General features: G+C 40.6%; 2 protein-coding genes across 12 annotated transcripts in view; one reads left to right on the forward strand and one right to left on the reverse strand.

The window, feature by feature from the left end:
* C4H4orf36 (chromosome 4 C4orf36 homolog) lies at window positions 1–4000 on the forward strand. Its single transcript, XM_074992105.1, has 3 exons — window positions 1–65; window positions 2017–2171; window positions 3867–4000. The coding sequence occupies exons 1-3, from the start codon at window positions 1–3 to the stop codon at window positions 3998–4000; spliced, it is 354 nt and encodes a 117-aa protein (XP_074848206.1).
* A 3733-nt stretch (window positions 4001–7733) lies between these two features.
* PTPN13 (protein tyrosine phosphatase non-receptor type 13) overlaps window positions 7734–26205 on the reverse strand; it is a 178470-nt gene continuing 159998 nt past the window's right edge. For 8 of the 11 annotated variants that reach the window (XM_074993670.1, XM_074993669.1, XM_074993672.1 and 5 more), the window contains 11 exons: window positions 24341–24494; window positions 23745–23882; window positions 22309–22400; window positions 21381–21436; window positions 19779–19882; window positions 18269–18417; window positions 17258–17348; window positions 13790–14127; window positions 12632–12847; window positions 9702–9764; window positions 7734–8490 (listed from right to left, as the gene is read on the reverse strand). In XM_074993670.1, coding sequence (XP_074849771.1) covers window positions 8395–8490; window positions 9702–9764; window positions 12632–12847; window positions 13790–14127; window positions 17258–17348; window positions 18269–18417; window positions 19779–19882; window positions 21381–21436; window positions 22309–22400; window positions 23745–23882; window positions 24341–24494 — 1497 coding nt within the window. In that variant the 3' untranslated portion in view covers window positions 7734–8394. The remainder of the gene's footprint in view (window positions 8491–9701; window positions 9765–12631; window positions 12848–13789; window positions 14128–17257; window positions 17349–18268; window positions 18418–19778; window positions 19883–21380; window positions 21437–22308; window positions 22401–23744; window positions 23883–24340; window positions 24495–26205) is intronic. The other 3 variants (XM_074993674.1, XM_074993666.1, XM_074993667.1) reach the window with 2 other exon arrangements.

Below are 26205 nucleotides of genomic sequence, written 5' to 3' on the forward strand. Positions count from 1 at the left end.
ATGGAATATGATTTTCACAGAAAGAGGACAGTAAAATCTGTTTTAGCAGCAAGCTGTTACAAAGTGTAAGTTCTGGTTAGTACAGCCTACAGGCAATAAACATAGCAGCTTGCACTCATCTAATGCACCCATAGTTTGTTAATTATCATTATATTAAGAGATTGGGGTGGGACAGTCCTTGCTCCAAAGATTTTACAGTTGAAATAGACAAAGGGTAGGTATGGTATCTTAGGCACAGGGAGGAGAAGTGTCTTGCCCACAGTCACACAGGCTTTATCACCACTGAAGTAAAAGGCCCGTGGTATGGCCACAACTGTGGGAGGGTCTAAGCCCAGGACTCAATGTCCACACTGCTATTTTTAAACCTGCAGCCTAAGTCAGCAGTGAGATTCAGAGTCAACAGTTTTGTATCATAGTTTAGCCCTGACAGAACTAAGACTAGAATGCAGCTTACCTGGCTCCTTGTGTAATCTCCTCTCCTGCCTCTTAACAATTTTTCAATCTTAAATTGATTAAATGCTTGTTAAGTGTCAGATTGCTGGCACTGGGAAATAGTCCTCTGTCCACAGAACCAGGTGCTGAATTGATACACAGTCCTTGGCCCAAACACAGCTATGTGCACCAAAATAAGCTTCTTTTGGACTTCAAATTCAAGCCAACCAGGACGAAAGTAGGTACTGTATTGTAAGTTACTGCAAGTAAGGGGATATAGGAAATTCCAGCTCATATATTCATAGAAAAATGTATAATGCATAAATATAAGAGAGCAGAGTTAAGGTTGAGTTTTAAACTTCAGTCTTGCATTTCCTGGCCTCAATCCTCAACTGTAGAGTTTCACTGTTAACCTTTGTTTATAGGGTTTCTTCTGTTTCTCCTAGCTGAATTTAGAAAGATGCTTTCACACAGAAGAAATTGGAATGAATCCCACAATTTAAATGCTTTTGCATTTTATATGTTTTCATCATTTCTCTAACAAACTAGTTGCATTTATTACAACATCAATCTTTTCCTAAGACTAGAGTAAAGACAGATTTATAAGCAGCACAGATAGGCAGACACATCTGTTCCCCTAAGCCCTACAACGTGGGAACAAGTAGAGAGCCACCCCACGTAGGAGAGGTATTCTGCACTCCAATGCTTCCTACCCCTAAATTCTGCGCCTCCTGTCTCTGATGGAAATTTAAGGTTGAATGAGGTGATCCACAGTGGCAAAATGGGATGTGCTTTTTCTTTGGCTATGTCTACACCAGACAAAACTCAGAGTGTCTACACACAAAACCTCCTCTGACAGAGTTCTGTCTCTCCAGGATGAGGAATAACACCTTTGTCGACAGTTTCCATCAGGGACCTTCTGTCAACAGAAGAGGCTTCCAGTTCACGGACAGCCCTGTTTGCTGAACTTCCGGTTGGCAGAGTAGATTGCTCTTTCAATCCACTTTTGTGTGTGGACGTGATCTGTCAACAGAAGTTTTGCTTGAAGACCTCTTCTGACATTAACTTCTGTCAACAGGTCACTGTAGTGTAGACACAGCCTTTGTGTTTAGGAACAAACTGACTCATGTCAGAACATATTTTAAGAGGTCCCTGCAAATAGGGGCCACAAAAGAGTGACTTTGGAGTGCAATTCATCTTTTTGCTCTTCAGAGAAGGAACAAGATTGCAAAATTGTCAGAAATTTGATTTAACTGTCTTAAGTAATAAAAAGCAAATTATGCCTGACTTTTTCTGATTGTGTCATTCTATTAAACATGGTATGAATGAGGGAAAAGTCTGATCGAATAATTGATGATACTACCTTTGAAGCCTCCCAATTTTCATTAATTTCTCTTGTCTTTCTCTGTGCTTTCATTTTTCTACAAGAATACAGATGGGAGCCAAAACAACACCTGTTTATAGACAAACGTGTCATTTGAAACCGATAGCCTAGCTATAGACAATGCTGTGCGGGTGCCCTGATGTGGATTTATTTTCACTGCTGTACAAACTACTCATTCATGACATTTTTTGCTCTCACAGAGAGGATGTTGCAGAACTTGCTTTGCTGACAAGGCGTTTGTGCTGGGAAATGGGACAGACAAACCCGTCTCTCCTTAAAGATATCTGTTGGCGCCACGCTTTAATGTTACAGCCAGCTATCACTGTTGAATGCAGGCTGATCCCATCAGTACACAGTAAGTTGTATGATATGCTTTTAAAGATTCAGGGTGCATCTACACTAGGAACTAATTTCGAAGTTAACTTTGAAGTTAGGCACTACATTGAAGTAACCAGCAGAAAGTCTACACACATTTTCCCTTACTTCGAAGTTAACTTCCAAGTACGGAGTCCAACTTCGAAGTCCTGACTCCATTCCTGGGAATGGAGTAGTACCCTACTATGAAGTTTAACTTCCAAGTAGGGAGTGTGGGTGTAGACACTCTCCTTCGAAGTTGCTTACTTCGAAGTAAGCAACTTTCAAGTTATTTTTGTAGTGTAGAGACAGCCTCAGTGTCCCATTTTGTGTGGCAATTGAAACAGCAATTTGGTGAAATCAGCTAAAGTCCATACTCGGAATTTTTAAATGAATTCCATGTTCTTAGCTCCACTTCTAAGTTCAAAACAAGAGAAGCAAATATTCTGCACCACGGTGAGAAAAATCAAGAAAAAGTGATTACACATGACAGAAGATAGAAGCAACTGCCCCCGCTCCTACAACATTGTAGAGTTGTTCAATAATATGCATCTTGTATCATATACAGCGACCTTTTCCCCTCAGAGTCAGCATATGTCTTAAAGAACAACAAGAAGTCCTGTGGCATCTTATAGACTAAGGTGCCACAGGACTTCTTCTTGTTCTTGAAGATACAGACTAACATGGCTACCTCTCTGATACACGTCTTAAAATGTTCACTACGTCTCCCTCCATTCAACAGCAAATTGTTTAAGATTCTGATTTTTCACTAGGTCAAGCTGTTCTCGTCTTTCTGGGTTGAAAGGCTCTACTTTTACTACTGTTCTGTTTTCTGAGGTACCTTCCACTCCTTGGTTTGGTGGATTTCAGCTATAATGGTCTTGCAGACCCTTGCCAATGACTGCCTTTGTGATCTTGAGGAAAACTTAACATCTGTAAAATGAGAACAATACTTACCTGTCTTCTGGGATTGGTGATTACTTAGTTAAAGTTTGTAAAGTGTTTTGAAAATGAAAGTACTAAACTCCACCTAGCTCTTTTATAGTGCTTTTCATCAATAGATATCAAAGTGCTTTACAAGGGAGGTCAACAGTCTCTCAATTTTACAGATTGGGAAACTGAGGCATAGGGAGGGCATCTGAATTGCCCAAGATTATCCAGCAGGCCAGTGGCAGAATCACAATTCAGTTCTGGTCTGAGTCCCAGGTAAGTATGCTGTCTGACATCAGCGGGAGAGGAAATCACCAGGAAGAGAGAATAATGATTTAAATTATTACATTTAATTGACAGCTGTGCCAAACTTTTACTTGGGTACAGCTAAGAGGAATGGAGGTAAATCTGAACTATCTCAATTTTGTTTGTTAAATCTTATAAAAATAGTTTTAGAAAAATTACCAGTGCAGAGTGGGTGGGGAGGGGCCAGAATATCAGATTGAAATGGATTTCAGATGGAAGGTTAGCAGTATGGTTATGGATACCCCATATATAGTCATACTTTAAATTAGTCATTGCTTCTATTTGTAATGAAAATTCTCAAGAGAGCTAGTTAAGGTTATCCAGATGGATAAAATAGCCAATAGCATGAATAGAAATGACATTGTATTTTAGCTGTGAGAACACAAAAGTAGGGCTTATAGGAAATATAAATTGTCCCTTAAGGTGGTTTCAATGCATATTCTCTCTTTCTCTCCGATAGCATTAGAGGCTGAAAGGAAGTTTGAAGCCAAAAGATTGAATAAACTTGACCACGAAAACAAGACTGCCCAGCAAACGGAATCTGACCTGAAGGGTAAGAGAATTGGTGCAAGAAGGCCACTTCCACCCTTCTGATGGCCTCATGTAAGGCTCAGATCTTTGAAGACCTTGTTCAAGCCTCACTCAGGCCCTACTCAGAACTCCCATCGGTGAGAGCAGTTCAAATTGTTGTCTCACTTTATGCTATTGTAACATACCACCTCCAGCAAAAACTGACATTCAGAAAAATTCTGCTGTTAAGTAAGGCCTTCAAGTTTTGGCCATTTATTTCCATGAATTCAATTGACTCAACAGCTACCTGCTAGCAAGGATGAGCTGTCATGTACAGTTGAGTATGTAATACCCAGGAAAGCTGGATGTGGGACATGACTAGGGCATGAATAAATTTCAACTTTGTACAAGTCCGTTCACAAGCTATCTACATGGTATTTATTTTAAAACTCTAGCAAGCTCATTTGTAGAGTCCTCCTCACAGGATGAATATCCTTAGTACATCATAAATGGGCTAAATTCATAATCTGCAAAAAACGTACAAGTTTATGAATCCATAGTTTTAAAAGGACTTTGGTCCAGACCCTCCAAAGGTATTTAACCCCTTTGTTCTTTTAGATATGTCAGTTTTAGAAACAATGAAACCATCAGGCACATTGCCAGTATTACCTTGAGATATAAAATTAATTTTACATGTTTTTGTTTTGGTAACAAGTTGCATAGGGTGGGGTGCAGGAAGACTATTTTAAAAGGGCATTCGGATCTCAAATCAATGTTATAAAGCAGCATGTAGAAATGAGATTGCATGCTGTGTTTGTAATACAGTTTTAAAAAGGATTCAGTCTTGAGTATGTTAATTTTGATTTGTAGAAAGGCCTAAATAATATCTTTTTGGCCTGAACCAGGATATCAATTCTATGATATATATATCAAAGGGACTGGTCTACACTAGGAGGCTAAATCAATCTTAGCTGACTTAGGTTGATTTTCTAAGCAATCAGTCCACACTACAGGGTCCATTCCACTGACTTTAATGGTTCCTAAGTTTGATTTTGGTGCTTTGCATGGAGTAATGCCAAATTTGGCTTTGGATGGTCAACTTTAGGTAACGCAGATGGAGCAATGTGAAATTCAATGTTCTTGACTTCCTGGCAGTGCCCCACAATACCCCAATGTGATCACTCTGGCCACCACTTTTAGCTCTGCTGCTCTCCAGGTGTGCAGGAAATGGCACGGGAAAGTCTGAACTTCATTTCTTGCTTGGCCAGTGTGGCAAGCAGAGCAGACAGCACAGTTTGGTAGCACATCTGGCCATGAATTCCCTGGGTCAAAGATGAACTCCAGCATGGAACATGCAGGAGATTAGTACCTTATTGCTGAGGGCCGGGGGGAGGGGGAGGGAGGGAATGAGGCAGTGCTGGCAGAACTATGCAGCAGCAAAAGAAATGCAGACATCTATGCCAAGATCTCACAGGGCATGGTTTAAAAAAGATACAGCAGGGATGCCCAGTAGTGCCACGCAAAAATAAAGGCACTCAGGCTGGCATACCAGAATACAAAGGAAGAAATGAACATTCTGGCTCATTGCCACAAACATGCTGCTTTTATGAGCAGCTGCATGGGATTCTAGGGGAACTCCTCAAAGAATCCATGGATACCTCCCAACAGATTCCTCAGGCAGCCTCTAGCAACAGTGGGGAAGACATAATAGATGAGGAAGAGGAGAACAACAAAAAAGGGCTCTTTGACCACTGCTCCCCACCTTCCTCCAGCTCTTAGACTGGCACAGATCTGAAGGAGAAAATGAATGTGGTAAGACATGTTCCTAGAGCACTGCAAGCCACTCGCACAGACAGGGTACAATTAAATGCATGGATGAGAACCACACTGGAAGAAAGGAGGGCAGATGGAGAGGACAGGAGGGTGCTCAGAGAGCATAAAGTCCAGGCCGAGGAGGATATGTTGAGGATGATGCAGCACGCAGAGCTCCAGCTGATGGGAATAAGGGGATTTCAACCTTTGCAGGGTCCTTTCGAAAAGGATCCCCATGCAGACGAGCTACGTGCAAGTGAAACCCAGCACTTTCAAAGTGCTGCGGCCAGCAGCATGCTAATAAGGCTCTGAATATTCATTTCAGTGCCTCATTAATATTTTCTGATTTGACCATTAGCATGGCCATTTCGAAACTTTCCCGTAGAGTAGACGTAGCCTAAGTGAGGGGAAAACCACCTTGAAGACTAACAACAGCTATTAACAACAATCAACTATGATGAGCCAAAACTAAGCAACAGAAATGTAGCACTTTAAACACTAACAAAATGATGAACTTTCGTGGCACAGACCCACTTCTTCCTAACTAGAGAATGCCACCAACTGTGAAGCAGGGGTTAGAAGCTCCAACGTGGTCAGTAGGCGGAAAGAAGGAACTTCGCAGGGGTTGGGTTGGCAAAAGTATTTATATGCAATGTCAATGATGTCGCTGCAGTGGGTGCTGCTGCTGATGCAATGGGTACAGCTAGGGAAAAATCTTCTGAAAGTCACGCACACAGTATGCATACACACATACTGGAATGCACAGGAGCAATCACTCGAAGAAGAGACTGGTTCTGGAATTACCACTCCCTGACCCTGTGATACCTCCAAGGTACATGTTAGGTGCCCTTGGGTGTAGGGGTTTTCTTCCCCAGCGGTTTGCACTGGCCTTAGTGGACGAGATACTGAGGCTGAGGGTCTCTCCAATATCCCAAGACCAACTTGGGAGCCCAGGGCTGCTAGCCACTGACTAGCCTTACCGGCACTTGTGGTGCTGAGGGCTGGGGTGACCAGGGTGTACTGCCCAGCTACCAGGAACAAGAGGACTCACAACTACTTCTCTCAGAGTCGTACTTGTTCTGAGTCCACCAGAGTCTCTCTGACTGTGAAAAGCCCCTACTGCAGGATGCTGGCATTGATTCAGGGAAGGTGGATCTGTGCTGGCCACCCAGCGATCTTTTTACTGCAGGGCTCTGGAACAGGACCAAGAGGTGGGGTGAGACTGGTTTAGCCTGAGGAATGTTGGGACCATGAGCAATGCTGAGACTCACAGGCTGTGTCTACACTAGCCCAAAACTTCAAAATGGCTATGCAAATGGCCATTTTGAAGTTTACTAATGAACTGCTGAAATACGCATTCAGCGCCTCATTAGAATGCCGGCAGTCGCGGCACTTCGAAATTGATGCGGCTCGTCCAGATGGGGTTCCTTTTCAAAAGGACCCTGGCAACTTCGAAATCCCCTTATTCCTAACAGCAGATAGGAATAAGGGGATTTTGAAGTTGTTGGGGTCCTTTTGAAAAGGAGCCCTGTCTGGATGAGCCGTGCGGCAGTGAGCCATGTCAATTTCAAAGTGCTGCGGCTGCCGGCATTCTAATGAGGCGCTGAATGTGTATTTCAGTGCTTCATTAGTAAACTTCAAAATGGCCATTTGCATGGCCATTTTGAAGTTTTGGGCTAGTGTAGATGTAGCCATAATGTGGGGATGAAAGCTTGCTTATTCACACGTCTTTGAGCGCAGCTTTTAAGTTGAAATGTCTGATGCACTGCAATATATACTTTATGTGCCACGGTTATGCAGAGTTCAGTTTCCTACTAAATACATGTTGTTTTAAACCTCCAACAACTAAACACCCACCAGCATTAGGCAGAGGAAGAAATGGAAACTAAGATAAAAGGCTTATGTTCTTTTGTTTTAAAACATGTAATAGCACAAAATAACAGTTAAAACCACAGTATTCAGACAAGTATAACAACCTCATGTGGACATAAAACACACCTACATATGTTTTAAAATGTATTTTTATTTACACAGTGGAAATGCCTGATCAGTAATAAATGTAGGCACCTGATAATTCAGCTTGTTTTGTAAAAGTATATAAATATATACACAAAATTCTATGAAGTAAATATCATGAACAGTGATACTTACAGTAAACATTCACTACTCTTTCCTAGGCTAACAGGTGTCTTGTAAAGCTTAAATACTGATTTCAAGTATCCCTTATAAAATTGCTTTACTATATCAAAATACTGAAAAAATACAATCTGCTATAAACAAGCTTTTAAAATAGACTAGTAAAATGTCTCTGTATGAAAAGTTCACCAGGATAAAATACTGCCTTATTTTCCCCACCCTCATTCTCTTGAAGCAGAAACAAATATTAAACAAAAAGAAAAAGTTGCATACCCATATTCTCATTTCAGTAATTTATCATAGAGTAAGTTATTTTTCTTGTTAGATAAAGAACTCCAATATTGTGGGGCATGGGGAAGTAGTGGTACTACATTGTCTTGCCCTTTACTGTGTATTATAAGTAGCATGAAGGGCAGACTGCATTGACGAGATGGCTGACAGAGAATGAATAAAAGGACTGGACTGATAATGGTGGAATGAACACAATATGCTGGAGCCTTTGTCTCTGTTCCTTTCTTTTAAAAAGCACTTCAGGCTTTGGTATTTAATTTGCCCCTTTTCTGTTCTTCAGCTTGGAGATGTTTTAAGACATACAGGACAACTTGATAGCAGAAAACATACTGATCCTGTGAAAGGAAGAATCATGAACACATTGAACAAAATGTTCACACTAGCTACATAAGCTAGCCTCTACGTGTACTTCACAGGTGGCAAAGTTCCTTATCTGAATGATATTTCACATAGTTTATTAACAAGAGAATAAGCAAATCCACAGATACCTGCTTCATATCCACAGATATCTACATCTGTGTAAGTGAATAGCCACAGATCATTTTTGCAGATGTGGATGAGGATACCAATTTGGTAACCGCACAGGGCTCTAAATATGATGAGTGGATGCTATAAGGCATCCAAAGAGAGAGAGTCAGTCAAGAATAGCTCCCCTGTTTTCCAGTGTACTCCATGCGGATTTGTCTCATGATTAATATTCAGTTTTATTCCTATCCTACCACCACCATTGTTGTGCTCATATAGGGCTTGTCATCTGCAGACCTCAGAGCAGCTCACAAATGAGGAAGAGGAAGTACAAGGAAGTGAAGTGAGTGGTCCAAGGTCTCACAGAAAGTCAGTGGCAGCGCTGGGAGCAAAGGCCAGATCTGTGATGTGACCTCCTAGTTTACAGTAATAATCCTGCAGCGAGTGGGGCTATTACTGGACAATTCTGCATTTTGTATTAAATATGGTCCGAGAGCTCCCTTATCTTGTATTCACTGTCTTTTCTAGGTTCAGCTTAGGAGGCTTCTTTAACTTTTTTCAGTCCTAAAAGCCATCCACCCAATTACCATAATGCTAATGGCTAAGAGCATCAGGTAAAATGTAATTGCTTTTTATAGGTGAAAAGGCACAAATGTGTTATTACGATAGTATTTCCAGTTGAAGTAAAAATAAAAGTGTTTCCAACAATGGAACAAGGGATTTAATACAAAAATTCTAGAATAAGACTATGTCAGATCTTTTCTAGCCCTGATCAACACTGTTCACTACATGTACATTTGCACATATTTGTACCTGTCAGACTTATGTCTGCATGCACTTGTATTTACATGTGATGAAGCATGCCAAAAATTACATGAATCCTTATGAATTTTGTCCTTATATTTCACTCCAGCAACATTGAGGTTGAGTTTCTAGGACACAAAGTGACCCATTCTACTATATTTCCCAACACAGACACATTTATTTCCCTGCACAACGTATATGCTTATCACAATTTTTTGAGATCAGAAAATAAGTTACAAATCTTTATTAAAACACAACTTGTTAAACAAAGACATACCTCTGTCTGAACCATTCCATGCCTCTGTAGTCGCATTGTACGCACCAAATCAGAGATGTCAAACTGCCATAAGCAAACAGATGATAGCAGCAAGTGAGATGTTATAACAAACACACATATATACAGGACAAAACAGGGAATTTACATTTACACTCTAGTCTAGTACACAAATATTAGTCAAATGCCAGTAAATCCACTATGTTACAGAAAGCCTATTGCATAGCCTTTAGCAGTGCAATAAATACGTGAGACCTTTCTGCGGGTGTGTTTAAACTACAAAAATGACTTCCAAGTTGCTTACTTTGAAGTAAGTAATTTTGAAGCTGAGTGTCTACACACACCCTACTTCGACGTAGGGCATTACTCCATTCCCGAGAATGGAATAAGGACTTCAAAGTCGGGCTCTGTACTTCGAAGTAAGTGAAAACGTGTGTAAGTAAACTCTCTGCTGGCGACTTCGAAGTAGTGCTTAACTAGTTCCTAGCATAGACGTGCCCAGCGTGTATCATCGACTTTTCCCTTACCTTTCATTTTAACTGCTCCAACACAGCTGTATCTTCCCCATTCTTTATTTAATTAATGCTCAGTCTGGCAAGGTGCTGCACATTCTACCCCTAATCCAGGAAAGCCTTTACCTATGGGCTCAACTTTTAACTATGCTTGCATTCTCTTTGATTTCCATGGGACTACGAGAATGATCAAAATTAAGCATGTACATATATGCTCTGCTGAACTGGGTCCTGAGATGCTGCCAATACACTTTATTTTAAAGCTAGATGATTGGAAAGTGATTATTCCATGAACTGGGGGTTGGCATGTCATTAAAATGAGGCTGTCACTGCCCTCCTGTGGACAAGGAGCACATAATTTCTATGAAACAGCATGATAACAAGTTTCATTACAAAAGCACTTTTATCACATCACTGACTTAGGTTTAGGTATGAGAGTTGAAATAGTGACCTATTTTGGTTTTGCTTTATTACAGCCACCTTACTGTGGATGAAAAGCGGTAAGTGCTGTATGCTACAGCTTTCGATTGTACATCGTAGCTGCCATAAAATGGCCAACCTGATTTTGCTTTTTGTTTTAAATATTTGGTTTAGTTGGCTTCTGAATGTCACAGTGTCCTATGCTCAAACAGACCAGATCTCTGAAAGCAGAATAAGGGAGGATTTAAAAAACCAAAGCATTAGATAGATTAATGTCATTTAAAGCTCATTTTATAAAACCACTCTTAAGAAGAAATGTGAGTACTTAATTCATTTATGAGAAAAAATTACTAAAGTCATTAAATAACAAGGTGTGATAGATTTAGATCTTATTTTTATAATTGTGATGTGTAATATTAACATTTATTTTTAAGTTTTTTTAAATGTTCTATTTACATTTTCAGAGTTGTGCAAAATTATGAGGCTTAGTAGTAGTCGGCATCCTTCAGTCTGCATGGACTATGGATCACGCCCCTTATAGTTTCAATTGAGGGCTTCATTTACAGCGTCTACTGTGACTAGGAAGACCCACACGAGAGTGACAGTCCTTTTTTAAATGTTCTGTTTACATTTTCAGAGTTGTGCAAAATTATGGGGCGTAAGAATTTTTCTTTCAATTTTTCTTTTTCAGCCACAGTAATTTACGCTGTGATATCAGACAAGTTATTTAATGACAACAGATACTGAGATTCAAAATGTTAAGCTTTTTAACCCCTAAAATAAACTGTTGAGATCACATATCAAAATATAGTATCCTGGATTTACGCAGAGGTTGCATCCTGGCAACATCCACGTAAATCGAATTCCACATAAATTGGGGAGACTTGAGGGAGCAGGCAGCTGGAGGGAGTAGGGGGGCAGCCACATGGCCCATGACTTCTCCCAGGTGGGAGGCACACAGCTGCTTGTGGCAAAACCACACCACAAGCAGCTGTGTGCCCGCGGGGCTCCCCAGCTGAGAGAACCAGTGCTGCAAACAGCTGTCTGTTAGCGACAGCAGTCTGACTCGCGGTTGCCGTCCCTGACAGGAGCAGGTTTCACACTCCTGTCAGGGGAGGCAGTCGCATTAACCTGAGACACATGCAACTTGATTGCATGTTTCTTGAGGATTTACTGTATACCAAGTAAATATCCGTACACCACACTCAAAAATTCTCAGCCAACATTTTTCTTGCTTTGCCTCTCTAAATGTTGATCAATTTTTTGCCCCTTTGTGAGTGTACCATGAAAATGAAATTTACCAAAATCTACAGGTAAAATTCTTATCCTTCTAAGCCTATAAGGATATGTCTACATAGTGTTTTGGAGCTTATGCCAGTGAGTCTTCCAGCCCCAGTTCACAGACTTGGGCTGCAGGTGGCTCATGCTCTTGAAAACAGCTGCACAGACTCAGCTCTTGGAAGTTGTGACTTGGGCTGTACCTTGGGGTCTGAAATCTAGAATGATCTGCTGTTTTTAGCATTCTTTTTCCTTGTACTCAGTATTTCTGGTCTTCCCAATTATAGCTATTCTATACCAGGTTAAGGTATAACCAGAGTCCTTGATTCATAACACTTGCACACTAGAAAAATAACCACGTAGCTCCTAGAGCTCACAGTTCACTTAGGCCAGGTCTTCACTAGACCTTAAAATTGATTGTAGATAAGCAATTCCAGCTCTGGAAACTGTGTAGCTGGAATCGACATATCTACAATCGACTTATCTGGCCATCCTCACTGAGGGAGGTCGATGGGATAAACTCTCCCATCCACCTCCCTTACTCCTCACAAGAATGAGGCATACAGGGGTCAGTTGTTGACCCCGATAGTTCGATTTCACGTGTCTCCACTAGGTGTGCAAAAACTGAGCCCCAGAAGATCAAACCCGACTGGGTCAATTTCCTGGGTAGCATAGATGTACCCTTGATGAAAGCACAGTTCAATCTGTCCTCTGGGTACTGACCTCAAGATCCTTGCTGATTAATCCTAGAACCACGTCGATACATATAAGAGTCCCTGAACGTCCAATACCAGCACTGCAGTGAGTGATGATAGGTCCCGACTTATGGATGTGCCTCATGTAGGAGATGAAAGTGAGCAAGTTGTCTGGTTGAGATGGTGTGTCATGGTCTGGCCAGGCAGTGAAATTCAGATGAGAAACATGCCTCAATTCACCAGTCTAAGATTTCAAAAGATACAGAACAAACATACACAGATATGAGAAAGCAGACTGCCAGACCCTGTAAAACTTGCTTAAACGCATCCTGAGGTCAAACAGCTCACTATAAAAATAGACTTGCCAATTAAGTGTGACTCAAATTTTAGGTTTTGTAAACAGAACAGTCTTTAAAATGATTTACTTGAATATAAATGCAAATTTGCTTGAATTTCAATCTTTCCCTGCCATGTGTCAGGGGAAAAACCTAGAGCATATTAGAGCGTGAGAGCAAAAGATCGTGGACTATGTATAAAGGTGAAAGAGACCAGTTTTGTTTTGTTACATTAGGTGCACTACTAGCAAGAATTCATACTTCACATGCACTGACTAACAAGTGAATTTAATTTTCTTAAACCTTTGTGTTTCTAAATATAAGGCACAATTAGTAATGCATAAATAGGGTCAAGTCCTGACCCTCTAATATAAGAGAGAAAGGGGCATATTAGCATTGTGAGGTGATGTGCTTGAGCAATATACAACTGCTACCTGCTGATAAAGTCTCTAGCTAGCTTAGAGGAGCACTGGAACTACTTGTACAGTGGGTGTGCTGAGAACCACTGAACCAAACTGCAAACCCTAGACATAATGGAAACCACTTAAAGCAAGAGAGTGCAACAGCATTCTCAGAACTCCCTGTTCCAATACCTGCGATACGTTATGCAGAATTTTATTCCAGTGGTGGAAGAAGTCGCTCACTCAACGTTCTACATGGAAGAAGAGTGGCTCAATCATAATAGTCAGAAGAAATAAGGACAAAAAAGCACAAGAGTAATCCCATGTTTTTCCCAGGATGTGGAAGTTTAGACCAGCTGGACTCAATGAATCCAGGCCAAAGTAACAAAAAAGAAGCCTTCCTAATTCCCCTCAAAGCCCACAGAGTGCACAATGAGTGGATTTACTTACTTGAATATCTTCTAGCTCCAGCACTCTAACAACAAAACCTTTCAGCTGTTGCATTCTCACAAGGGCCAGTCGAAGTCTGTCATTTACCATGATAGTTTTGCCAAGTACTTCTGGCCAATAGCGCTGGCATTTTATCTTTTCTCCTTCTACTTCCTGGGTCATCATGGCTATTACAGTACACTTTTGTTCCCAAGTCATTTGCCAGAAATCAGCTACCGTAGTTGGGAGTGGTCCTTGACATGCAATGTAGACAAATTCCTCATTCCCCACTGGCATTCTAATGAAGCTGGCATTGATGTATCCACCTTCAGCTCCCAGGGGCACTCTGGTGGTATCATCTGCAATCCCAGCATAGAAAAAATATTTTAATTATATTTGTCCATATAGTCCTAATTAAACCAATGCCCTCTAAACACTTACGGAGTACTTTTAATCTTCAAAGAGACTCACATCTCAATGAATTCCCCCAAATAAGCTTCTGAAAAAAAGTAAGTATTAACCCCATCTCACATAAGGAAGAAGCAGCAGTGAGGTGAGGAACCTGATTATCAGAGGTACAGAGCCTTCCCAATTGCTGTAGAGAAGAACTGGAATTTTGGGCTTTCAGCACTCCTAGAAATCAGGCCCTATGAGTATGTTTAAACTCTGAGCTGGGGTGTGATTCCAAAGTGTTAATCATTAAGAGCTAGATCACTAACATGAGAATGTATTTTCAGCAGTGCAAGCAGCTAGCAGGGCCAGTGGCCCCAAGTGCCTGCCAATCATAGGCCCTATCTACACATTTGCAGCATAGTATCATAGAAGATAAGGACAGGAAGAGACTTCAAGAGATCATCCAGTCTAAACCCCTGTTCAAAGTAGGATCAACCCCAGCTAAGAGATTCCAGCCAGGGCTTTGTCAAAACTGGCCTTAAGTCCATCACTTCCCTAGGCAACCCATTCCAGTGCTTCACTACACTCCTAGTGAAATAATTTTTCCTAATATTCAACCTAGACTTCCCTCACTGCAACCTGACACCACTGCTTCTTGTTCTGTCATGTGTCACCACTGCAAACGGCATCTCTCCGTCCTCATTGGGACCCCCTTCAGGGAGCTGAAGGCTGCTATCATGTCCTCCCATATTCATTTCCTCTGCAGGCCAAACAAGCCCAGTTCCCACAGCCTCTCCTCATAAGTCACGTGCCCCAGTCTGCTAATCATTTTTGTTGTCCTCTGCTACACTCTCTCTGATTTGTCCACATATGTTCTGTAGTTGGGCCCCAAAACTGGATGCCATACTCCTCACTAGTGTCAAATATAGAGGAATAATCACTTCCCGCAATCTGCTGGCAATGCTCCTAGTAATGCAGCCCATTGTACTGTTAACATTCTTGGCAACAAGGGCACACAGTTGACTCCTTTCTAGCTTCTCATTAACTGTAGTCTCCAAGTCCTCTTTTGCAGAGCTGCTGATGAGCCAGTCAGTGCCCAGCCTGGAGCAATGCTTGGGATTCTTCTGCCCTAAACACAGGACTCTGTACTTGCCCTTTTTAACCTAATGAGATTTCTTTTGGCCCAATCCTCCAATTTGTCCAGGTCACTCTGGATCCTATCCTGACCCTCCAGCATATCTACCTCTCCCCTCAGCTTAGTGTCATCTCGAATTTGCTGAGGTGCAATCCACCCCATCATCTAGATCATTAATGATGATGTCTAACAAAACCAGGCCCATGACTTATCGCTATGGCACTTTGCTTGATACTGGGTTCCAAGAGAAATCAAGCCATTGATCACTATCCTCTGAGCCCAATGATCTAGCCAGCTTTCCATCCACCTTATAGTCCATTCAGTCAGGCCATACATAACTTGTCAGCAAGAATAATGTGGAAGGCTGTGTCAAAAGCTTTACTAAAGTCAAGGTATACCATGTCCACTGCTTTCCCAATATCCATAGAGCCAGTTATCTCATCAGAGAAGGCAATTAGGTTGGTCAGTCATGACTGGCCTTTGGTGAATCCATGTTTTCTGTTGTTGATCACCTTCCTTTCCTTCAACTGTTTCAAAATGGATTCCTTGAAGATCTTCTTCACGATTTTTCCAGGGACTGAGGTGAGGCTAACTGGTCTGTCTTTCTCTTGATTCTCCCTCTTTTTAAAAGGCGCATTTGCACTTTTCCACTCATTCAGGTCCACCCCGATCACCACATGTTTTCAAATAAGCTAGCTCCTCCCACTGCCAGGTCTATGAGCTAGAGCAGATATGTCTCCTAGAGCTGGGAATCACACCCTCAGCACAAAGTGTAGACACACTTATAGCGTCTTATCTAAGACAACAGACTGACTCTGTTGGAAAAGAATTTAGAACTCAAGACTTTCTGGCTCCCAGTTCTAGACTTGGACTTCATGTCTCTTGCATATGTAACTAATGGAATATAAATACAATTCTTTCATAGTGAGAGTGACATGGTGTTATTATCTTTTGTACGCCAGATTTGCAATGGTGTAACTAATAGCATGGTCTGTCCTCCCTTGTTGATTTTTATGTTATGGGACAAACAGGATCCTCTGCATAAACAGAATTAACGTTTTAAGTGAGAGTGGATGATAAGGATGGGAGTGATAAAATAACAAGCAGGTGGAGCCAGGGTGAAAGTAACAAATTTCTCACAGGTCCTATTTTATTGCCCCTCCTTTGGCTGTGGGAAGGGGAGGTGTGGGGATTCAGGACAGGCAGTGTGGGGAGCAGGAGTCAAGACAAGGGTGGTGGGCTCAGGGCATGGGTGCAGGAGCCAAGGCAAGCACAGGGAATGTGGAGCGAATGCAGGAGTCAGGGCAGTGGTTTGTGGAGCATGGGGAGCTCAGGGCAGGGAATGGGGGTGCAGGAGTCAGGGCAGGAGGGGGGAAAGTATGGAGGAGTCAGGAGTCAGGCAGGGCTTTGTAGAGCATGGCGTTTAGCAGTGTATGTGTGTGTGGGGGGTGGGTCTTGGAGCTGGGAGTGTGGCCACGACGCTCCCTAACCATGGAGCCCCAGGGCAGTTTGGAGTGCACTGCCTGGCCACCAGATTCCTGGGCTGGCTAGGGCAGTGGGGACTGCACTGCCTCGCCTCTTGAGCACTGGGGCTGGAGCCTGGGTGCTCTGCGGCCACACAGACCAGGTGCTAGCAGCATCCACAGTCACGCCCTCAGCCATCGAGTCTCTTACCAGCGCGCTGCACTGGCTTACTTTCACGTTTGAGGTGACTCATATAATGATTTCCATCCACAGACCTCAAAGTACTTTACAAGGGTGGGTAAGCAGCAGCATCTCTGTTACAGACCGGAACAATAGGTGCAGAGAGGTTTAAAGATTTGTCCAGTCACACAGTAACTCATCCGTAGAGCTGGGAACAGGAGCCAAACTTTACCAGTCTGATGTCAAATTCACCAGACCATGCTGCCTTTCTGGTTAAATCAACATAAACGTTTATCGTAGGATTACTTAGAACTTACAGGGAAGTATATTTTTATATCTGTTTTTCCTCCTGTTCTCTTTAGTTTGTCCAACCAAACACTGATCCAAAGGCTTTAAGTCTTGAAGATTCTATGAACAGATAGGTCATATTAATATTTGCTGGGATAAACCAAACATCATCAAGTTTTAACTGTAAAGTGACTTACAGTATCTATTAAAAACATATGTTAGGAATAATATAGATGCACCATAGATGCATAGATTCCAAGATCAAAGGGACCATCACTATGATTTTCTTGTTTGACCTCATGTATAATACAGGCCACAGAACTTCATGAAAATAATTGCTGTTTGAACTAAAGAATATATATTTAAAAAAACCCCATCCAATCTTGACTTTAAAATGGAGAATTCACTGTGATCCTTAGTAAAGTGTTTTAATGGCTAATAATAAGGTCACAATGCACACCTCATTTCTAGTATAAAAGTATTTAGCTTCCAGCTATTGGATCTCATTATACCTTTCTCTGATAGACTGAAGAGTCCATTATCAAGCATTTGTTCCCCAAGCTATGTAGTTACAATTCACAGTCACACACGGGAGGAGGAAAGCATGCAACTTTGCAAAAAAAAAAAAAAAGCCCCAAACTCTCCTCCTGTCATTACTCTGTAATGTTCTCTTACAAGTTTTAACATAATTTTCATTTTAGCAGATGGATTTTGCAGAGGTTACTACATTTTCCATGTCCTTTCAGCTTAAGTGCTGTTTTTTTAAAAGTATCGTTAGTTATTAATATTGCTAATGGATTTGAAGAAATGTGCAAATCTCAATCACATTTCTAGGTCTAAAGCCAATATAGCATAGTCTAGCTAACGCATTAAACTTGAGGGAGGGAAAGTATTCTTTGTACCCTTTTGCTCTGGAGCAAGGTCATGCAGAACCAAGCTCTCTGCTTCTACCTGCTTCACCTAGTGAAGAGTATTTCTATTTCATGATTCATATTTAAAAGGGTTTTACAAATGATGTCAAATAGCTGATGTTTGTTTACCTCAATCTCTTTGGAAGGAACTCCTTGTTCTATTAATCCACGTAACATTCGGATGACTGACTTCAATTTGGCTCCAGTGTATTTGCCTGAAGGAAGCACTCTGACAATCGGAAGCGCAGAGAGCTCTTCATTTGTCACTAAAGGGCAAACTAGCAGCAAAACTAGATTGATTTATGTGTACATATAAACAGCTACCAGAAAGGACAGTGTATAGCATGTTCTAGTGCAGTGCTAGGAAACGAGACATTTCCCAGTTACGGACACATCCAGTTTTCAGGTTGTCAATTCCTTGGTCATACACATGTTATATTTTATATAAAAGATTACCCATAAGAGATCCGTGACAAACAGTCCTTGCAGCATTATCCCATTACTGATAATGCTTGCTACCTTTTGTCACTATTTTCCCCAGACTGTAGACAGATCAATTAATGATTAATTATAACTAATAAAATGTCACCATTTGAGAACCCATGAATGGACAATTTTCAAATTTAATTTCCTTGTAGTAAATATATTGAAATAATCCACAAATGCATTTTAGCATGGATTCTTGACACACTGTAATTTGCAAGATAAATAACCATACACAAATATGAAATCAGACCTCTGCAACCTGAGCCACTGAGACACTCATACATAAAAGTGCAAGGTCACCCCTTGTAGGTTTTTTTCGTTAAAGCTTCAGTTTAAAATGTGTTTTTACAATAGACACGTGATATATGTTAACTGCATTAAGTTCTTCAAAAATGTTCAAAAGGCACATGTCCATTATTCTTTCAAATGCCACACAACTCATTAATAATTGAGGATTTCTTGACACGAGGATTAAAAATAGCTTGTGACTACTGAATCATTCAGAAAGCTAACTGGAAAGGTTTATGTTGGAGTTCTTTTTTCCAAATGCAAAAAGCACTTTGAAACACAGATAAGACACAAGTCTGAATATGATCTGTGAATGAGTTCAAATAATTGATATTCCTGAACATAGTCACAATGCTGAAGACAGACACCAAATTCTGCTCCCCTTATTCATGTTGTGCAGTATCTTATTTTGGGAGTAGGTCCACTGATTTCCAGAAAGATGGCAAAATTAGGCCCAAAGTTATGAGGAAAATGCTTTGTATGTGGATTGTGGAGTCAGCAATCATTAGATCCTACAGGAGCTCAGTCCAACTACACATTTCACCTTACACCACTAGCTTTTGCAAAATAGATATGGTGGAAGGGAATTGACTTCAGTTCTGACTATGGGACCAATTCTGTATCCCTGGATCAGATGAGCATTTAGTGAATCAGTGGGACTACTCCCTTATGTGAAAAAGGGTCTGCAAGCATGAATTATGATGACCAACTCCTATGAACTCTTGAACACCTTGCTTTCCCACTGATTGCTCTTATCAGGACTAGGACCTTAATAATATACAGTACATGTTCAAATACATTTCTGACATGGTATAATTACTGTAAGGCTCATTTCCATTGCTTGTTTATTTGTTCAAGCCCTTGCCTTTAGCTAGATGTTCCTGATTTATTGATTCAATGGGGAGTTCATCACTTCCCCATGTAATTTCATCTTCATCTGCTTGCCCCATGAGAGGCTCTGAAGGTGACCTGGAAAAGCAAAAAATGTACAGGTGTCTCACTTCCTATTACAACAACATGCTGCAATTTTAAAGATGAACATTTTCGGTCAACAAAAGACCCCACAATTTTTTAGATAATTTTGAAAATTACAGAAGTCTTAAATTTAGATAATATTTATAAAGATGACAATAGATATTTGACATATCCAATAGATTCTACCAAGACAAGTTTAATCCCCACCATGAAAGCTATTTATGTGATACCTAGAGATTATGATATATTATATAAACTATAAATATAGGGAAATCGTTTCAAAAAAGAGAAAAACTCGAAAAGGATTTTTTTCTGGATCAATTTTTCTTTTTGATTCATAAGACAGATGCCTTAGTTTCTAATTATTTCTAGTCTTCTTCAAGTAAATTTAAATGACTTTTTATAATACGTATATTCATACAAAAAACTACATTAAATAGCACAAAAATCCCAATGTCAAGTACCCAAATATTGAGAAATCCTAGTTGTTTGCCCTTGCAATTATATATGCATGTATGTGCAAATCACACATGTAATTATGATACAGACAGACGTTGTACACCCACCCATTCCCACACACCAATGGCTTTCTTCTGAGCCCTGTATCTTTCCAGGACATAATGAGGATACAAACATAAAATAACTAATTTATTTGTGAAAAAATCAGCCATTAAGCAGTTCAGTTTTCTGAAGTTTTGCTCATGGCAGCATGGTGTAGATGACTTTGCTTATATGTTTACTTTATTATGCTTGTGCTATGACTAATGGTTCTTTCAGTTAAAACTAGCATGAGAAAAAACAGAGGAGGAACCTTTGCTGCTAGGTTAGAAACCAGGGTGATGCTTATGGCATCAGAACATAAATAGCTAAATCATTCCCCCCCCAGATTTCCATTGTGCAGATTCCTCACATTCTCAGACCAGAACACCTCAATCCAGTTTTGAAGGGACCACCTTAAGCCTGTCTATCTTTGACTCTGCTGATGCTGCTACTGAAAGTGAGGCCTACTGCAAGTTTTGAATGGGATACGGGCGCATTCCCACAAAGAAATGTCTGCTCATTCAATCAATAAAATTACTTTCAGAAAGGAACAACTTTCAAACACTACTATCCTGGGCTGAATTCAAAGCAGAGATCCCCCGATGAAAAGTTGTCCTTTGGTATCTGTAGATTTTGGGAGAAGAGGAAGAAGTAGAGGCAGCTGGGAGACTATGCAAGTCAGGACCTGAATACAATTTCACTCTAAAGATGAGTAGCAAAACAGAGTCCTTCAGCAGATCTGTACTGTTCACAATTCACAACTGGAGTTCTTGCACACCATCACTTGACTACATAATACCATGACCTCTCAGATAACATGAACAGACACAAAGCCATGTTATATCGGCATGTCAACACACAGGCATATGTATATGGGGTTTGTGGTATGCTTGTGCTTCATCTTCCCTCACTTCACTGAGTTGTCCTTTTAAATTCCACTTAAAAATCTCACCTTTCAGGCACTACTTTGTCTTCACAATGTTCTTCACAGCCATTTATTTGTGTGGGCTAGTGAACAAAACATTTCAAAGTGTAGTGAATTATGCTAGAAGGGGATTGTACAACAGGCACACTTCTATATTATGAATTAAAATAAATAATGTTAATAAGTAAATTCAATATTATGCAAGGTGCCACACTGAAAGCATTATGCACTGATGATCTCTATTCTTCCCGGAAATCCACCCAACCACAAAACCCTCAGTCAGTCAGTCTCTGCCTGGGCAATGCTAAGCAGCTGGAGAGGTGAAATGATACCCCATTCCAGAGCCATTGAGTAGAGCTGCTGTGCTTTTAGACCCCCTACAAAAATATTACAACCCAAGGGATACTGGTGTTGAATCATGGTTGTCATAGCTGGGTGGGAAGTACAAACTGAGTGAACACTGGATAGGAGGATTTTATTAACTGGATATATTTGCTATAGAGTCTGGATATCTATTGACTGATACAACATATGACAACATGGGTAAGTGTAGGGTGAAGGTGGCAGAGATATCTGATCAGAAAGATGAGGGACCGCGCACTTCATATTTGAACTCTTTAACAGACACTTGGCAAAATATCTGAAATGGTCTGATTTTTTCGTAATGTCCTTTGAACTGAGGGAGCTTTTTGTTTCGAATGTATGAAATAGCAGTGTATTTTATTATCATTACACTTCTAAAAAATGTTGGCTTTCATTGTTTTCTTGCTCTCTTAGTTAATTTATCACAGATTAATCTTGGTTTATAAATACTAGTGGCCAATCAAATGGCAGTAACAGTTACATTTAAAATGTTGACAAAATTATTTCCAGAAATTCAGTGTGATTGGGGGAATAAGAAGTCAAGGTAAATAGTCTAGAAAATAAAGGCACTGCCAACATATTTTCCTTTTACCTCTGGAAAATCTTCAGGCAAAGATGACCCATCGCAGTCTGTGTCTTCAGCTCTTTCTTCTGCCAGTTTCCTATCGGCCTTTACAGAATCTGCTGTAGAAATACATTGGAAAACAGAAATATGGAGGTGATCTTATAGGTAGATTAAGTGAAAACACTCATACTTGCATTCAAATATAGTAAGAAAAATTGTGCCTGCAGCTAAAAAAATACAAAAACAAGAAAAAATATTCTAAGCATATGAAGCTTTGGTCATACATGCCTTCTGAACAACCCTTGACTGTCAGTGCAGACCATAGGTTTAACGGTAGCCTAGGGGCCTGATTCCCTTTTATACTTTGGCAGTAAAACATGGAGTAGAGTAAGCATAAATTAGATTGGCATCAAGTTTAAATTTCCTTTACACTGCCAGAGTAGTTTAAACTGTCCTTAATGAAAATATTAATCAGGTCATCTTACTTCATCATTCCAAGCAGAGAACCAAAATCTGGGCCTTTTTAAATTTAGTTTAACTACATGGTTATTTGTATTCGTACTGAGCTGATGGACATACTGTAGAAGAATGGCAACTTCTTAACTCAGCAGCATGAAACTAATTTAACTCATCGCAGAGTTAAATCTGGATTCTAGTTATGGCCTGTATTAATGAATCATCTTAAAATTGTACAGGATAAAATCTGGCCTATTTTAGCTCATCTTCCAGGTTCAACACACCATCCATGCTGCTGTACACAACGGCTTGGTTCCCAGCATGTCCAACTTTGGCAGAAATAGAGCCACACAGATTGACACCAGAATGAGAATGGACAAAAATAGGCCAGCAAGTTCAGAAAGAACCAGAAAGCAAAGGGTTAAAATAGTTATAAACTGGTGTGCTATACTTCAAATCTCATGACCACAGTAGCAGCTTGGTTTATTTCACTGAATTAGGTGCAGGTCCCCAGTGACACCTCACAGTAGCAATTAACAACCACTGTTCCCACCATCATGCTCATTTCAGTTGATAGTTGATCTGATGACAGAACGAAAAGGGAGCACTGACCCTTCCAACACTAGGAACAGAGGATCTGGATAAAAATTAAAGGACCAGATAAGCAAATAGTTTTCAAAAATTGCAGACAATTTTGTCAGCACCATAGGTGTAATTTGGGTGCCCATTTGCACCTGCAAACCAAAAGAATATAATCATCATCCATACTACTGACAAACAAGTGCAGGTATTAATACACACCCAAACATTATTTAGACTAAGGATCAGATCTAAAAAAACTGGACTTCACAAAACGATCCTCTCACTTGATACACTGTCCCTTTAACTGTATCTCTTGGAAAAACTCAGTTTGCAAGGTACTTCCATCCCACCACTTCCTGTTAGCTAAACAAAAGGCCATTAAGTGTTAGTTGCCTGGGGTTAAGCTTTCCGATGGCTTATGGTACCTGGCAGATGATTACTTGTGCTTGCATTACTGCGGTTTAAGAGGTTCTGGGCCTCCTCATCAACAACATCCAACAGATATTGGACAACTTCATTGTGGTCATCCTCATCATAGTAGTCATTATCCAATATCTCTGTTTCTGGAAATACAAAACAAACAACATGGGAGAAAGGAAAATAAAAATATTAATGACTATAAAGGAAGATAATGGCAAAATTAGGCCTTCTATCATACATAAAATCTACATATTCTTTAAGAAATAATTATTGCGACTCTCCTTCCATAACTGTGCTACTGAATTCAAACGCTGATCACATTACTCTACCACTTCTTTTCTTAGCAACTGACTCATTTAGAAGAGAGTACAACACCAAAAGGATATATTAGAAAATGTACATTAAATTTAATATCTTAAGTTAAAATTGGCTTTCATTTCAAAATCTTTAATGCCAAATCTCTCTTGTACTCTTGAACTGAGGAGCACAGTGGTGTTTAAATCTAAATTATTTTCCTACTCTTCAAAGTGCTACTTGACTGCTTTTTGTTTTGATAATATATAGACTAGCATGGCTCCCTCTCTGTTACGATCCCCCTTACCTGAGTGATCACTGTTTTTGCAGGAGTCTGATCTCCGATTTGTAAAACCACTGGAGGGCATGTTTCTATAATCAGAGTTTATTAGCCCTTTTGCCTGATGAGTGCTGCTTACTGAATTTGCATGAGAAACTCCTGTCATGCTTTCCCCATTCACCTACCAAAACAAAAGAGTAGCAGGAGTTAAGTTTTCTTTTATAAAGATTTGTTGTTTGTTTATCTTATAGAAGTCAACTCCAATGAAGCAGAATGTACTTAGGAGTGCAGACAAAGAAATGCAGCCCCTTTCATCCCTCCTACAAAATTAATAAAACATGATTTAATCTTAGTGGTAACTTATGTTTGAATTTTTTTTAAAACTGGCAATGCAATTGCACTATAAGCTATAGACAAAATAAAAGAAAAAAAAGGAAATGCGAACCAGAATGTCAGGAAAAACTGAAAGTGGAGAGCTAATAGATTGTGAAATAGCCAACCTCATGAGAGAGCACTATTGTTTCAATTACTATCCTCTTCTTGTCCTCAGATGCAGAACGAAGCATGAGGGATAAAATACTTTGCATTTATTTTGTGTTCCCCATCTAACACTCTTAAATATTAATTGTCTTAGTCCTGGTCTACACTAGGAGTTTAGGTCTAACTTATGTGATTTAGGATGATTTTCTCACGCAAACAGTCCACACTACAGGGTCTGTCCCACAAACTGTAAGGGCTCCTAAGGTTGGCTTTGGTACTCTTGCATTTCAGGAGCAGTAACAACAAAATCAACTTTACATGGTTGACTTTAGGGTAGTGCAGATGGAGTGTAGTGAAATTTGATTGTCTTGGCCTCCTGGAGGTATCCCACAGTGCTCCAATGTGACCACTCTGGCTGCCACTTTCAGCTCTGCCGCTCTCCAGGGGTGCATAAAACAGCTCAGGAAAGTTTAAATTTCACTTCCTGCTTCGCCAGAATGGCGACGGGAGCAGGCAGCTCACCTCAGCAGAACATCTGGCCATGAATTTCCAAGGTTGTAGGTGAGCTCCAGCATGGAGCATGCAGGAGATCCAGGACCTTACTGATGTGTGAAGGGATGAAACTGTGCTGGCAGAACAATGAAGCAGCAAAAGAAATGTATACATGTGCATCAAGATCTCATAGGTCTCAAAGGAAACACTAGGACACCCATCAGTGACGTGTTAAAACAAAGGCACTCTGGCAGGCACACCAGAAGATAAAGGAAGCAAATACACAATCTGGATCATCACCACAGACGTGCCGGTCCTGTGAACAACTGCATGTGATTCTAGAGGGAAACCCAACCACTGTTGCCAAACAGTCAGTGGGTACCTCCAAAAGATTCCTCAGGCAGTCTCTGGCAACAGTGGGGAAGACATGATTCAGCAAAGTAGGGAACCTGTTCATGTGAGGTAAAACTATAACATCCACACTGCTGGGCAGCAAATTGGACTTTTTTGTTGAACCAGGCACTGGTGCCACATGACTTTGTCGGGGCCATCTGCAGTTGTTCCGGGGTCCCCGACTGCTCAAGAGACTAAGATCACTGTTTCTTGCTGTATAGGATTAGAAGATTTACTTTGGGGTGCTGAGTGCTGACTGCTTCAAATAAATGTTTTTCAATTAGCCTTGGTGTCTTTTCACTTGTGAACCTCAATCCTGTTTCCTGTCCTACCTGGATGATACAGCATGCAAGCCTCTCGCATGGACAGGACACAGTTAAATGCATGAAGAACCACCACACTGGAGGAGAGGAGGGCAGATGGGAAGGATGGGCAAGCAGATTGTGAAGAAAGAAGAGCACTCAGACAATGTGGAGTCCAGACCCAGGAGGCAATGTTGAAGCTGATGATGTAGCAAACAGAGATCC

Source organism: Carettochelys insculpta, chromosome 4 (assembly GCF_033958435.1).
Source record: "Carettochelys insculpta isolate YL-2023 chromosome 4, ASM3395843v1, whole genome shotgun sequence".
NCBI lineage: Eukaryota > Metazoa > Chordata > Testudines > Carettochelyidae > Carettochelys > Carettochelys insculpta.